This window comes from Thunnus thynnus, chromosome 11, assembly GCF_963924715.1.
Source record: "Thunnus thynnus chromosome 11, fThuThy2.1, whole genome shotgun sequence".
Classification (NCBI taxonomy): Eukaryota; Metazoa; Chordata; class Actinopteri; order Scombriformes; family Scombridae; genus Thunnus; species Thunnus thynnus.
The window spans coordinates 25,444,264-25,460,696 of NC_089527.1; the positions used below are offsets into that span (position 1 = coordinate 25,444,264).

The 16,433-nt window shown below is 41.1% G+C and overlaps 1 protein-coding gene and 2 long non-coding RNA genes across 5 annotated transcripts; 2 read left to right on the forward strand and 1 right to left on the reverse strand.

Moving 5' to 3' along the window:
• The first annotated feature begins 454 nt into the window (after nucleotides 1-454).
• On the forward strand, nucleotides 455-9,341 carry nyx (nyctalopin). Of its 3 annotated transcripts, none has more exons than XM_067604109.1 (6): nucleotides 455-966; nucleotides 1,051-1,942; nucleotides 2,202-2,266; nucleotides 4,172-4,458; nucleotides 5,145-5,449; nucleotides 7,396-9,341. In XM_067604109.1, exons 3-6 carry the CDS (start codon nucleotides 2,245-2,247, stop codon nucleotides 8,222-8,224), a joined length of 1,443 nt encoding a protein of 480 aa, XP_067460210.1. In that variant the 5' UTR covers nucleotides 455-966; nucleotides 1,051-1,942; nucleotides 2,202-2,244; the 3' UTR covers nucleotides 8,225-9,341. The 3 variants fall into 3 exon arrangements, with proteins under 3 accessions (XP_067460210.1, XP_067460211.1, XP_067460212.1); XM_067604110.1 differs by having other exon boundaries at nucleotides 455-942; XM_067604111.1 differs by lacking the exons at nucleotides 455-966; nucleotides 1,051-1,942 and having other exon boundaries at nucleotides 2,015-2,266.
• On the reverse strand, nucleotides 5,301-14,948 carry LOC137192980 (uncharacterized). The gene is made up of 4 exons (XR_010930656.1): nucleotides 13,882-14,948; nucleotides 12,916-13,722; nucleotides 6,934-7,007; nucleotides 5,301-5,387 (listed from the first exon to the last, which is right to left on the reverse strand). It is a non-coding gene; the product is annotated as an uncharacterized lncRNA (long non-coding RNA).
• Nucleotides 14,949-15,395: 447 nt separating this feature from the next.
• Nucleotides 15,396-16,433, forward strand: LOC137192981 (uncharacterized). Its single transcript, XR_010930657.1, has 2 exons — nucleotides 15,396-15,824; nucleotides 16,342-16,433. It is a non-coding gene; the product is annotated as an uncharacterized lncRNA (long non-coding RNA).

Here is a 16,433-nt window from a genome sequence, read left to right on the forward strand (position 1 = left end):
AAATCATGAATTATGTTATATGTAAGAGAGGGTGTTAGGTGACTTCTCTACTACAATAAAAACACATGATTGAATGTATATATGGGTAAATGTATTTATTCATAGATTCATATGTTTTTAAGGAAACAAATCAAGAGCAAACCTGCTAAAAATGTATAGAAACCTCATCACAAAAAAAGAAAAGGGGAAATATGAAAACATGGAACTCTGAGCACTAAAGCACACTGAACTCATGAAATCTGAAATGTTAAAGAAAATAAATAATAAATTAGCGGCCCACTAAACATCCTAGTAAACACATGATCTCAGTCCCAGTCCCCACCACCTGGCCTCTGTCCTTATCTGTTTCAACCACTGACTATATAAAGATGACAATGACCCCATGAACAAAGCAAGATCCTTAAAAAGAAACTGTTTTCCCAGTTTCATGTGGAAAAAACTGACTGACCTTCACAGAGCCCCGACCTCAACCTATCCCAACACTTTAGGGGTGAATTAACACTAACTGTGAGCATGGTCTTACTGCCCAACATTATTAGTGACTGACTCTCACTAAAAGGCCTTTTGCACTGAAAGCATTTTGACATGTCAGTTGGAAAAGAAGCAGGTGTAATTAATAAAATTAATGACGGCTGAATTCCATTTAGCTGCTTCAGTTTCAGGGTCTTGGTGCTGGACCACTGTCACAGTTGACTGGGAGACTTGAATAGAATAAAGTCATCATTAACGTTATTAGTAACACCTGTGCTTTTCCTGCTATGACAAGTCAAACTGTCTGCTGTGATAAAGGCCTGCGCTCTCGAGGCTGAACGGGAGAAAATCCCTGCAGCCAGATTCCAAAATCTTGTGGAAAGCCTTTCTCAGTGCAGCAGGCAGTCAGATGGTCAGGCTGAATCTCCCAGACGACCCAAATCCAGAGGCCTGACATTATTTCCTCTCATGGTAACCAGACATGCCGAGAACATGGTAACCCTGTGTGCTGAATTTTAAACTGACGTGGGATATGAGGTTAAAATTCAACCGTCTGACCTGTATTTCCTGTCTCTACAGATGGTTTCTACTTTGGCCATCTGTGGGAGCTTTTTAGGCAGTGAAAATACATTACATACCCTGCATGAAAACCATGTTTACCCCAATTTTGGGAGGTTTTTCGTGTTACTCTTGAAAGAAAGGCCACATGGTCACCTAATGTGCTGAGTAGGTTTCATAACCACAGAGGCAGTGACACCCATTAAAACCCTGTTGTATAATTTCTGTGTCATTTTGAAAATAAGGACATTCAAGTCTGGTGAACACGTACAGCTCTCAGGGGAGAAAAGATGGTCATCCATACAGCTTCAACAGCACACTAATCTCATTTAATAAATTTTATTGATCAGCTCTCATCAGATCACACTACTGATGGCCTGCTCATCCCCTAATCCATTTCAACATCTGCATTTCTGACAAGTTTCATGTCCAACTTCATGCTCTGTGTGTGTGTGTGTGTGTATGTGTAGGTGGTTGGGTGTAATCTAAGTGCTGTGTGTTTCTAAGTTACCCCTCTGCCTCGGCTGTTTGATCTGAAAGCTTTGCTTTACTTCTGTAATCCCGCCAACCGCCCATCTCCATCTCCATCCATCTAGCCCTCTCTCCATCACTCCATCCAGGGGATTTGACTGCCATTAAGAGATGGCTTTTTGGTGTGTGTGTGTGTGTGTGTGCTTATGATGGGACATGCAGACACACAGTGAAGGGGGGAGGATGAGGTGTAGAAACACAACCTCATACTCTTTGACTGGAGAACTGTCAGGCAGAGGCGTCCAGTAATCTGGCTCAGTTATGCTGTTGAAGGTGCACTGTGCAGACTGATATGGGACAGGCAGGATGGACAAATGCATGAGTATTTGGATTGTGACTTTTACACACACACATGGATGCTACTGTCTGGAAAGATCTACAGGTATGTCACTTTCATTTCTGTGTGTCGTATTTCTTGAATGTCTCGGTTGTCTGTTTGCCCCAAATTAACAATTATGATGTAGAATAGCAACCACAAAGATTTCAGATTGTAACTCACCTTGTTTTCCCATTTAAAGTTAAAATCATTGTCCTTAAAACTAGATCACTTACAGACCTCCAACCACAGGCTTTGTCATATATTTATGTAATTCATAGTATTCCGTCATAAGTGCTACTCTGCTCTTTTTGTGCTGTTTCAGACCTCCGTTAATCCTGGCATGTCCCAGATGAGAGACTACAGTAATGACTGTCATCACTTTCACTGGTCAGTTTCAATCCCTTCACTCTTCAACTGCTTTTTTCCCCCACGTCAGCTGTAAAAATGGTCTCACGCCCTGTAATGGCTTGTTGAAAGTTGTAAATCCTGTTATCAACATCATAGATCAGACTTGTTTCTTCCAGGACATAAATATTTTGTTGAGTGAGAGAAGAATGATCAAGACCTTCATCTATAGAGAATAATTGATTAAGCTAAGAGGCAGGCCCAAACTCAAGCTAATGTGAACTGAATGGAGGGTGAAATCCCAGGCACAGACAATACCTATTGTTGTGGGGCTAATCTCTGATGTAAGCCGTTCTGTCTTAATCACATCATCATTTCACCAGCAGCTGGCAAAGAGACAGTTTAGCCCTCAACCTGCCAGTCAACGTGACTCAAACATCAAATCATTACTCCGCCAGTGTCCTTGTGTTACTGCAAACATCGATGCAAGCATTTAATCTTGGGAGGGGGTTAATAGAGGAGCTGATCTGCATGTTTTTTTTCTTAGTTTGTTTACTAATGTCAAATGTTTTTGAGATTTTGGTAGACTGGAGTTGTACAAATACTTGTTTTCTTTGGAGCAAATTTAGTTTTGGTACGAATTAAATAAACCAGATATGATGTGTTAGTTAGTGTGCTTCTCAGGTGCTGGTAGGTGGTTACCTTCAGACAGAGCTAGGCTAGCTGTTTCCAGTCTTTGTGTTAAGCTAAGCTAACCATCTCCTGGCTATAGCTTTGGAATGGACAGATAGTGGTATCAATCTTTTCATCCAACGCTCAGCAAGAAAGTGAATAAGTGCATTTCCCAAAATGTTAAACTATTCCTCAAACCAAGGCTGGATCACCAAACGGTAAAACCCAGCAACTGCCCAAAAGTATCAGGTTTACCTTGTATCATTTGAGTCTACATCATTTTATTAATCGCAAATTTGTTAGAAATTGGCACCAGTGCACCATGAATCAACTCTGTGTTAAAATGTAGTTTTAAGATGTTAATTGTTTTAGTTTATATTGAGCTCATTTGTTGTAAAATTTTGTTTTATGAAACTGCACACAAAACTGAGGGCAAGGTTGTATTATTCATCATATCATAGGAGTACTGTAAGGCTGCAACCATCAATTAACAACCACAATAAAAATGAATCAATTTCATTATTAATAGGTCTGACAATTATTTTATTTAATAATCAACTGATTGTTCAGTGTATAAAATGACAGGAAATAGTGAAAAATGCTGATCATTACAGACACAGAGGGAAATATTGTGAAAGTATTGTTAAATGTTCAAATGATCCAATATTTCACCAAAAATCAAAGATCAGAGAAAAACTCCAAAAACTGAAAACAGATTTGTGTATCAGAACTTTGTTTTTTATTTTTTCCTCTCCCATTAATCATTTGACGACCCCTCAGATTTATCTGGTGACCCTTTGGAGGGGCCCGACCCCTAGGTTGGGAACCAGTGGACTAAACTAGTAACTGTATATAAAGTAGTTGAAACTAGCTCCACCTCCAGCAGCTACAGCAGTACCATGCTGCTCACACACTGATGCTTCAGTATTAATTATCTAATGATGTCATATCCAAACCACTACTTTTACTGCAATACTTTAACTACATCAAGCTCATAATACTTATGTACTTTTCCTCAAGTATTAAGGTGGATTTTTAATGCAGGACTTTTACTTGTAATGGAATATTTTTACACTGTTGTATTGGTACTTTTACTTCAGTAAAGGATCTGAGTACTTCTGGCACCACTGGCAGTCAACAGTACTGAAACACTTGAGCCTGAACGCTGGAGTAGAGGCCTCTCTAGTGGTTCTTTGCAGTAAAGTACTTCTGACTACAGTGTTGTTTTCACTTCGAGGCTTTGACATTCGTGCCCTCTCTCTGTCGTCCTTTCAGTCTCTGTGCTGTTCGTGCTGCCTCAGGCGGTTCTGGCACGGTGGGCGTGTGTTCGGGCCTGTCCGGCGTCTTGCTCCTGCACTCAGGAGAGGAGCTGCAGCGTCCTGTGCGACCGGTCCGCCATGGCTGAGCTGCCCAAAGAGTTTCCCTGCGAGGCCTCCGCCATCAACCTGGACAAGAACAGACTCAAGTTCCTGCCAGAAAGGGCCTTCGGTACCCTGCCCTCCCTCAAGACTCTCTCCCTGGACCACAACAACATCTCCTTCATTACCCCTGGAGCCTTCAAGGTCTGCCTCACCTTGCTGGGTTTTTATGCTGAATTGTGATTGCACATTTCCCTCAAATGAGGTACAGATTCAGATACCAGGTTCAGTACAGAAATTATTTTGTCCTTTTCCATTCATGTATTTTTATATGATACCTCATCCTTGCAGTTGCAGATAGTTTCGGTTTCATTTGCTTGTATTTTGTGATATTTGATGCTAAAATATTTGTCACCACCCCAAAATAATGGAGGGATATGGAACTATGATGGTAGCGCCCAAAACATATAACCTATAAGTGTTATATTCAAAAGCTATTTGCCTTTCCAGAAACAATACATAACAGGACACAGATCTTGCTGTGGACAGTTTTAGTTGGAACCAATTTTTAACCATTTTCACCATTATCAGATTAAACCAACATCTGCTTAATTAGATAAGTATAAATAAGTAGATGAGTGGGATTATGTTCTTGGGAATGAACTGCCCCTTTAAGGAATTGGAGCTGCATAAAAAAACTCACTTGTTCCTTTGCCCATAGTCTAAGTCAATTCCACAAAATTTCCCACAACCTGTTTTATCCCACAAACAAGTAATTTATACTGCAAACATAAACCTTTTCTAATGAGGAAATGATGACATATTACTGATGAGTAGTCAAGTAAAACAGTTCTCCAGAACATAGTTTTGACTTAACCTCTGTTCTGCAGGGCCTCGCCAACCTGGTGGAGCTGAAAATGGCGCACAATGACTACATCAGCTACCTTCATACACGAACCTTCACCGGGCTGAAGAAGCTGGTGCGCCTGGACTTGTCAGACTGTAACCTCTTCAACATCCCAGACCGCATCTTCATTGAGCAAATAGTGCTGAAAGAGTTACTCTGCTTCCAAAACAACTTCCGCAGGATCCCTGGAGCCATCAGAGGCATGGAGAATCTGACTCACATCTACCTGGAGAGGAACAAGATAGAGGCGGTGGCTTACAACTCCCTGCTGGGCCTCGGCAGCCTCAAGTAAGTCACTGGCTGATCTACCTCATGTATCACCTCTCATAGCTACTGGCAGGAATTAATTTACCAACAGTCTGGCAACGTAATCTACTCATGGCATGGCAGAAAATCTTCTTAGTGACTGTAGATGGGGAAAAATGACACCAGGTAAGCATAAAGAAACAGGAATAACTTCTTCCATTATTAACCAATTAAAACCATGTACAGTAAAATCAAAGATGGTGCAGGAAGCAGTGTCCTCGGTGCTGCTACTTGTGGCAGGGAAGATAATTTAAAGTAGTACTACTGAATAAAACAGTGTACTTTAAATATTTTTCACCCACCAGTGGCTACACTGAGCACAGTACTGCTGAGTAGCACTGTCGGCAGGGTTGAGGAAGAACTCCTGCACCATCTTTGATTTTATATGTTTTGTAATGACTTTAATGAAAGGGACCTTTCTTGGTAGGAATAAATCATGCTTTTTTGTTACATCACACCATCCTGACTCTGTTTTTTTTTTCCATCTGAGGTCTTGGGGAGTACTCCTGCATATATAAAAAACATTTTGTAAACCCTTTTGTTGCTCCAGAAGGAGCTGCACAAAGTCTGATAAATTGCCTCAAGTAACGTAATAAAAATAAAGGAGTAAAAAAGACTTTGCATTTTGGTTCTGCTGAATTGATATTGATACAGTTGTTTTATTTGTTATAGAAGTGCAATGCTAAATTGATGATGAATCCTTTTAAGGACCTGGATTCTGGGAGATGGTCATCCAGGACCATGATAACATAGTATGGCTGCCAATAATCAGGGATAGATAATAAACACGCAGGTTGTTAGATGATTATTCCTGTATAGTTACAGCCTATGGATCTTTATATTCTACATTCTTATTATTATTCTACATTTATGTCAACTAATCCCATGAAAAGACCAAAACAGACAATAAATTTAAAATATTGTCTATGTATCCAAAGCCTGAGCTACCTCATTCCTCTGTCTCATAGACCTTCATTGTTATCCAAAAGCTATTAAAAATACATATGAGCCACACAATGTTCATTTATTTCCATTAACATGGTCAATCCTAGGCACACTATCCTGGGGCACCAAATTTGTATCAATCCACAGCTGAAAATGGTACTCAAAAATGCACTATTTACTCCTGCTTGAATAGTATTTACTAAAAACTAGTTACCCAGCTGTTTTAGATTTTTTTAATGGAATTACTAGGCCATTAAAAAAAATAAACTACAAATTTGTGATCCATTTTTAAAGATTTACTCCTTTAGGGACAAATGGACTTGTGGTTGGAAAGTATTGAGAGACAGAGTAACACTTTCGGTTTTCATTTTGTCATATGATTTGTTGACCATAAGAAAACCTTTAGGAACAAATGGACTTGTGGTTGGAAAGTATTGAGAGACAGAGTAACACTTTCAGTTTTCATTTTGTCATATGATTTGTTGACCATAAGAAAACCTCTAGAATAACACAAGTCTTACCTTTTAAGATACCAGCCTCGTAGGATGTTGTTCACATCTTCTTCTCAGCACTTGGTCTTGTGTTTTCCCGCAGCCTGCCAATAAACATTGATTGGAGAGCTTCAGTTTTTTTACCACTGCTCAGTTATTCCCTTCCCCCATAATTATTTTCTTGTTAAAGATTTCTACTTTTGAGTTTTGATGTTAGAAAATATTTTTTGATTCGGAGCTCATTTCTCTTTATGGTTTTGCTTTTCCCTTTTCTATGTGCTTTGGTATGCAGCATTTTTGGATTTGGAGAGCATTTTCATTAAGTTTGTGATTTTGCTTTTGTATGGGTTTTGGCCTTAAGGGCCACCATACTCTGCTGGTTTTCCATCTCTTTGGTTGAAGATATGCTGACACCAGAGAGCACTGTGTTTAGTCACTCTAAGAAGGTCCTATTGTGACGAAATCACTCTAAAGTCCTTTTCCTTATATCAGGTACCTGAACCTCCAAGAGAACCGCATCAATGTGATCCATGACCAGGCCTTTCAGGACCTTGTGCGACTGGAGAACTTCTACCTCAATGACAATCTGCTGTCTGACCTGCCCCGGCTTGCCTTCAAGGGCCTAGGCCGCCTCAAGATGCTCAACCTTGGGGGGAACCAGTTGACCAACGTGTCCAAGACCTGGTTCAGTGACCTGGTGGAGCTGGAGGTGCTGTACCTGGACAGGAACCAGCTGCTAAACATCGAGGAAGGAACTTTTGAGAACCTGACCAGCCTGATCACGCTCCACCTGAACAGCAACAACCTCACCACCCTTCCCTTTCCTGTTTTCCAGCCCATCTATTTCCTGGGCCGCCTCTACCTCTTCAGAAACCCATGGGAGTGCGACTGCTCCCTCGAGTGGCTGAAGGAGTGGATGGAAAACTACAAGCTGGTACGGGACATCCCCTGTGCTTCTCCGTCCTCCGTGACCGGGCTGGATCTCAGCGAGGTGGTCTTTGCCAAGCTGAATGGCACATGTGTGGATCCCGCAGAGCTGAACCTGACCACGGCCTCCTCAGAGATCGTCTCCACCACGGAGAACCGCTTCAACAGTCTCATTTCAAAGCTGCTCCAACAGGAGCTCAGAGAGGAGATGGGGAATGGTACCGAGAGCCTCCGCAACGGAACTCTATTGGAATCTGAGGACGGGGAGCTCTCTGCAGGGGTCAAAGGGCAACGAGCCGAGGCGAGCCAATCACTTCTCTGCTTCCTTGTAGTGTGGCTCATCTTTGGTTTGATTGGCCAGTCTGACATTAATATCTGTCTTTCTTGCACATGAGAACTGTGGAAATGTTTGCTTCCTGAACCACAGGCACAACTAGGAGTAGCTTTTGTGATTGCCGATGAGATAAAAGATGATTTTATTTATTTAAGAGCTGAGGATTACTCATGCTTGCATGTGTAGTTTACTGGTGTGTGTCTGCCCGGCTAAACATAGGATTTGGGGATTTCTTGATTGAAGATTGACAATTACATGGCAGCAGTTATTTTCCTATGAGCTATTTATATATAATAATCTATCATATTTATAGATTAACTATTATAAAAGAGAAATCAGAACTAGTCATCTGATACATGTCTGTTTCTTGGTTAATGAACAGCTATGTCAAGCTGTATGGTTGCAGGATTCATTTTCACAGTTAATAGAAGCGGGTGTTTATTTCAAACTGTGGATTAATGTGGAGATGTGATGAAAATGTATATGTAAACTTCGACCTTTTGTTGCATAATACTCCATTTTAATTAATATTATGTAATATTCATAGCATTACATAGTCTGTTACAAGTGTTTTTTTTTTGTATTTTCATTCACATGTATGTGTAAAGTTAAGGGAGATAAGACCTCCTGTAGTTATTTCTGAAACAGATGTCCTTTCTGCTCATTTTTATTCATTCAACTCTAAATGTAGATTCTGCAGCTTTTCCATAAATGCATTAATCTTCTTATCGCATACGGCTCAGTGTCGTCGCTGCTTGTGTATGCTACAAAGTAATGGAGGGACTTTGTCATTGCTTTTGCCTCCTATGGATGGACTTTTTTTCCCCTTTATGGACATGATCTCTCTCTATACAGGGGGTGTGGTGGGTGTGATTGCCATATGTCAGGATGTGGATGGGGGAGGTAATAGTGTGAAAGCATTTCAGTTCTCTTTGGGATAAGAAAAGCTTTCAGGACGATATGCTGCACACAAATGAACTGTTATTTATTTGCAATATGTCTTGTGTACTGCAAACATCAAATACAGTACACACTGATGTGCTTTGTGTAGCTGAAAAAGTCAAATAATATTCCTGTTCTAACACCAACCACTGGTCTGACAGCCAGTTATTAGACATAAAAGTCTGTCACATGATTTATTTTTATAAATAAAAAAAAAAATGCTGTTGAACTTTGACATGCCTGCTCGGTGACTCCTTTAAGCCTCAGTTGAGGAGTCGACCATTCAGCGATGAACACCAGTTAATCTGCACATTGGCCTGATGGCCCTTTAATGTGGGATTAGGCTGCAAATAAGAAAACTGGGGAGGCTGGATGCTGCAACTCATCCCTCTCATGCAGCTGTTTTAATTGTGGACCACTGCAGAAATGTAGTATATTCACAACATCTTTAATTTATCTGGGCCAAAGTTGAAATGACAGTGTTGAGCCACTGTAGTAAGCTCACTATTTTACTCTCTCATTAGTGTAAATCTTACAGCTGCACTAGTAAAATCTGGTAACACTTTATTTTATGTCCTGTAATGTGCTAATAATTTCCTTGAAAGTTTCCATGAAAAGTCCTGTAATTTGATACTAATTATAGGGAAAATAGAGACAATGTTATGAGACAGCTATCTGAGTTTAGTTAGTTGTTTTGAGTTTATAAGTTTTCATTTTCAGAGGCAATTACTGGAAAATCCAAGTAAGTATTCATTTATTATTGGAAACGTTTTTTTTCCATATTTGTTTGACAAATGTGACATTCATGCATGTTCATTTAACCTGCTGCACACTGACTAAAAACTCTATATTACATTGTGCTTTTGGGGTACCTTCTTAAGAATTTACAAATGAAATAGTCTGCCTCATAATCTGTCATGTCACATGTATATGTAACCAATATGAACATGTGATTTTGACTCGTTTTGTCTCTCATTCTGTGAATAAGACATCAAGTCTGTAGCTCTGTGAGACTCCATTACTTACCAGAAAACGAGTTTATTCATTGAATCACGGATGGTTCTGGAGTGGGTCCAGTTTTAAGGGGCTATAATACCCCTGTGACAAAAAGCAAGGACGTCCTAATGTGTGAAGGCGTTTTCTCCTGAAGCCAGGGCTTCCCCGTTTTTCAAACTAGCTATCATTGTCATTTTAATAAAAAGATAAAATTCATTTCTTGACCATTTAACAGCCACTGTTCACATCATATTATCAGCCTCGGTTTACTAGTTGTTTTTTGAGCAGCTGTATGACTTTAGCGCCGACTTGTCTGAAAACGAGAAATCTGTCAAACGGTGCCGCCGGTGCCTAGCAACGGTTGCTATGACAGAGTCGCGGGTTTTGAAAATAGTCAGTTACTTTATTCTGTGACGTAATCATGACGAGTGATCAACGTGTAGCCTAGTTACACTTTGATTTGTGACGTGTAGTCATAGATATGTGACGTGGTCATGAGCAGTGATTAACGTGTAGTCTCTCTTTGATCTCTGTAGTCACACTTTGATCTCTGTAGTCACACTTTTATCTGTATCGTCACCCTTTGATTTGTGCTTTGATTCTTTGATCTAGTCACAGATAAAAGCTATGAAAGTGGAAACATTTATGTATATAGGGCACCAGAATATTCAAGACCAATACGATAAACATCGAAGATAATCAATCCTGATAGCTACAGTTAATAAGCATCGAAGGTAATCGAGCTTACAGTTTGATTACAGTAACAGAGCATCGAAGCTAATCGCGCTTACAGTCGGATTACAGTAACAGAGCATCGAAAACAAGAGAAGAAAATGGTAGTCGTTACAGTTGATGATGTGCGCTCAGTGATCCATTCCTTTTTGGAGAAGATCACAGAGGAGCAATGGATACTGTTGAAGGAAGGAACTCCTGATGATGCCACAATGTACCTGTTGGCAGAAATGATCACAGAATTCATCATATCCATTACAAATACAATATTGGCGAATCTACGGAGCAAAGATGCGGACGTCTGTAAGGAGGAGCTTCTCAATAGCCTGAACGAAACTCTCCATCAGAGTTTCGTTCAGGCTCTGGAGTTTACGGAGGAAATGCAGTCAGTCAGTTCAGAGAGCTTAACAAAACTAATAGCAAAAGAGGTTGCTGAGAGCGTCAACTCAGCCCTCTCTGCTTCTACTGACTCTGAAAGTAGAGATTTTGTGGTTCCTCATGACAAAGTCGGTGGCTTTCGTGTCACACCATCCCGCAGACTAAACACAATGGTTGGTCATGCAAGCGCTGTGCTTCGTGACTTCATGACCAAAGTGAAAAGTCTGTGCCCACCTCAGCCATGTCGGTCAAGGTCATGTAGGGCCACCGATGTAGAAAACACAGACAAAGAGGATATGGTACCACCAATGGAGTCTCCAGAGCATGAGGATGCAGAAATAGAAGATCTGGAGACTTCAGATGAAGAAAAGGAGGAGGATGAAGTAGAGAGGCCCGACACTGGTGACCGCCTAGAGTCACCAGTGAAAAGTGAAAGGCAGGACACACCGGAGAAGATGGCATCGGAAGACAGCTTTCTGGCTCAAACCAGTAAAGCTGTCCAAGAGATAATCAGACAAGAGCTTTACGAGTTAACAGAACCTGTACTACATACAGTGGAGGAGTCTGAATATGAACTCCTGCAATCTGATTTCTCTTTAGAGATTGAGGTTATAGGGGACGACATATCTCAGATTCTTACGGAAGAGGCAAAGAGTCTACAACATTCTGAAACTGAGAGTCCGAGAGAAGAAAATAATCTGAAGAGCAAGATCAAGACACTTTTTGCTAAGCTGTTTGCCAAATCATTGATTCATCGTATGGTGGCACAGCTGAAGTCCAAATACCACAAAATCTTCAAAGGTAAAGGCAGACACTCAGCGCAGTCCCTCAGGTCTAGTGTTGAGTCTCTGCTTCTGGATGAGTACGACATTACAGAGGGTGGAAATGAGGTTTCTGTGTTTCGGCAGTTAGAGATAATCTCCAGTGGGAAACATCTGGTTTTCACAAAAGAACTCAGCGATCTTGTCTACAATCACATCAAAGATGGGATGGTGACGCCCGAGATTGTCCCTGAGTCAGAGAGGAAGAAGTCCATAAGAAAGACTCTTAAAGAGCACTATGACGCCCTGTACAACGATGTAGGCAATAGAGTGAAGTGTTTTCTCAGCCTGATGAATTGGTGGCTTAAAATGAAAGTTGGCAGCTACTGCAATAGGGTTGTACTTGCTCTTATGAACACCAAGATATTCTCACGAATGCCCCCAACTGAAGTCACAGCAGAGGAGGATGCAACAAGGTCCGAGGAGGATGCAACAAGGTCCAAGGAGGATGCAACAAGGTCCGAGGAGGATGCAACAAGGTCCGAGGAGGATGCAACAAGGTCCAAGGAGGATGCAACAAGGTCCGAGGAGAATGCAACAAGGTCTGAGGAGCGAGACACTGAATCTGAAGAGGATGCAGCGCTCAAGAAAAGGTACATAGCTGTTAGCGTGCTCGTTGAGAAGCTGGTGTGTCGTGTCCTCACCAAAACAAAGAACACTATTATGAACGCAGAGGCCCTGACTCGCCACATCATCAAGAAGACGTGGGCGGAAGTTGAGACTCTAGATTTTAAGGTAACGGAAAAAACTATAAAAAACATCGACAAGGCCATTTTCAAGGATTTGTGCAAGGTCTGGAAGAGTGCAGACATGGTGGTGATATTAATGAAATCAGGGGATCCGCTAATAGAAAAATACATAGCCGCGTCTTTTAAACATCACCTGACGCTGAAAAAGCCCAGCACCATCCACCGTTTCTTCTCCTGTGTACGCAGGGTTTTGGCCGAGCCTTTTCTGAGAATTTTTGTATAATAACAACTGCCTTCATCTTGAAGGAAAAAAGAATAATGGAGGTTTCTCTTTTTTCCTTCAAGATGAACGCAAGAAGTTAAGTCCCACCTCACATCTACCTATCTCCTCATTATTACGGATTCACATCTACCAACCTCCTCCTCCACTGGCCTCCATCCTACATTATCACGGACTCACATCTACCCACCTCCTCCTCCACTGGCCTCCATCCTACATTATCACGGACTCACATCTACCCACCTCCTCCTCCACTGGCCTCCATCCTACATTATCACGGACTCACATCTACCCACCTCCTCCTCCACTGGCCTCCATCCTACATTATCACGGACTCACATCTACCCACCTCCTCCTCCACTGGCCTCCATCCTACATTATCACGGACTCACATCTACCCACCTCCTCCTCCACTGGCCTCCATCCTACATTATCACAGACTCACATCTACCCACCTCCTCCTCCACTGGCCTCCATCCTACATTATCACAGACTCACATCTACCCACCTCCTCCTCCACTGGCCTCCATCCTACATTATCACGGACTCACATCTACCCACCTCCTCCTCCACTGGCCTCCATCCTACATTATCACAGACTCACATCTACCCACCTCCTCCTCCACTGGCCTCCATCCTACATTATCACGGACTCACATCTACCCACCTCCTCCTCCACTGGCCTCCATCCTACATTATCACAGACTCACATCTACCCACCTCCTCCTCCACTGGCCACCGTCCTACATTATCACGGACTCACATCTACCCACCTCCTCCTCCACTGGCCTCCATTCTACATTATCACAGACTCACATCTACCCACCTCCTCCTCCACTGGCCACCGTCCTACATTATTACTGATTCCCATCTACCCACCTCCTCCTCCACTGGCTTCTGTCCTACATTATTACGGACTCACATCTACCTATAACCTAGAGGTTTCTGTGTTTCGGCAGTTAGAGATAATTTCCAGTGGGAAACATCTGGTTTTCACAAAAGAACTCAGCGATCTTATCTACAGTCACATCAGAGATGGGATGGTGACGACCGACAACTGTAGCCTTCATCTTGAAGGAAAAAAGAATAATGGAGGTTTCTCTTTTTTCCTTCAAGATGAACGCAAGAAGTCCCGCCTCACATCTACCTATCTCCTCATTATTACGGATTCACATCTACCTATCTCCTCATTATTACGGATTCACATCTACCTATCTCCTCATTATTACGGATTCACATCTACCCACCTCCTCCTCCACTGGCCACCGTCCTACATTATTACTGACTCACATCTACCTGCCTCCTTTTTCCTCCTGCACCACTGGTCTCTGTCCTAAAACATCGAGGGGCAGAGACCAGTGGAGCAGGTTAGTTACCTCACTGAGGGGTTTAAGGTTAGGCTTAGGGTTACCTTGATGTAGGGCAGGACTGAGGGCCACTTCAGTGACACCTTATAGCTAGGAGATGAGGGTTCGAGCCCCGAGCCTGAGTCTCTTCTAGTTTGTGCGCTGTTTGCTGTGGTGGTGTGGGTTTACTCTGGGGACTCTGGTTTCCTACCATTTTTCATTAATTGGACACTCTAAATTACCCCCAAAGCTTAACTGGTTCATGATTACAAAAATGCAATAAAAATCATTCAATAAAAAATTAAAATTTCACATCTGCTTTCAATTATTCTTTTATCTTTTGCAGTCAAAACATCACTGGTTCAATTAAAGACAATCATACTTTTACAGTTGAATTCTGTGTAAAGGCATATAAATACAAGAAATATATATTCACTGTTATTTATTGTGTACATCTATTGTTGTAAAGATTTCAAACTATGTAAGCTTCCGTTGTGCCTGGATTGTGCTTCTTCATGAGTACCATCTTCAGAGGTAAAATCAAACACTCAGAGTTGTGTTGCAAATAACTAGATTTAAAAATAAATAAATATTGGTACAATTAAGAAGAAACGGTAATGTTGTCTTGTAGCACTCACACTATTTCAACATTTGTTGTTGCTGATTAATAACAGACATGCTGTTCCTTGATTGTGTTATATGTTTCAAATTTGAGGAAAACTCTTAGTTGAGCGTTCAATGTGTGTTGAGGCAACAGACAGGAAGAATGACACATGACAACTGCACAATTAATTTAAAGTATTTTATTGATATAAGCCATTAAGCTTCCATTAAGCAGAGGAAAGACTGGGATTGAAGCATTGTTTGAGCTGTTATTGCACTGTCAGCAAATATGAATCAATCTTTTACTAATGTATGAGTAATTATATTTGACCTTCTATTGAATACTTTACACAAAATATCACAAAATTATATAAAATTGCTTTCTACATTTATGCCCGAATGCTTTTTAGGCATGTCTTGAAGCATGTGTTTCATGTTGTTGAAAAATGCTCACTTTCAACCATGTCTTCCAAGGCGTACTGTACCTATCTGCAGACGGCTTCAAATGTTTTCCCCAAACATTTAAGCAGGATGATGTTTGGGCACGTTGAGCTCTATAGTACAGCTGTGAGGACAAATCCTGTGAAAACAAATCAGTATTAGATAGTTGGTTTCGTTAGTTTCCAGTTTCAACAATCATTTAATCTGTTAAAGGGAATGCATCATGTACATTTCCAGGTCTAGAATTATATTTTGGGGTTCAACAGTTCAAAAAACACTTTATGCTTGTCAGCTCATCCCCTGTTTGAAACAGGCTGTTTTAGCTCCTGTCTCTTTAAGACCCCCTCCCCGATGAGCCTGCTCTGTTCTGATTGGTTAGCTCCAGCTAAGTAGTACAGTGGAAACCACATATAATCATCATGTCTGTGTCGGGTTTTTCTTTATTTCTCATGCAGATTACCATCTAACTGACATTTGTATATTTATGCACAAATAATCTTGCTTTTAATTTGACAAGCTTACATTATTGATTTCTAGTTGACATTGTGGCTGTATGTGATGTGCTATTGTGTGTAGCTTTGTATTTTGCATTATGTGTCCTGTGTGTTTTTTGCTTTGTAATGCTTGTTATTGTTCCGTTATATGTTTTAATTGTGACCTGCCAAAGGGACTGCAGATGAAAATTGGCTATAAGCTAACTCTGGTACAGTACATCAAATGGTAACATTTATGTTTAACACTGTACATGGTCCCAATAAATATTTAAATAAATAAATAAATATTACATGAATGCTGTTTCAAACACTTGTTTCGCTGCTGCATCTCATTGGCTCGTTTATGGCAGTTTGTCATAAACTTCAAGGAGACCACGTTTTTCATTGCGACAAAATGACTTTTATTTTCCTGTCATGATTCCAGTGTGCATGCAGCACCAGCCTCAGGTAACCAGCGCGAAGCAGACGGGTTACTGCGGTTACAGCTGCACATATACATATCATACGTGTATCATGGGAGTAAAGTAAAAAAAAAAAAAAAAAAGAA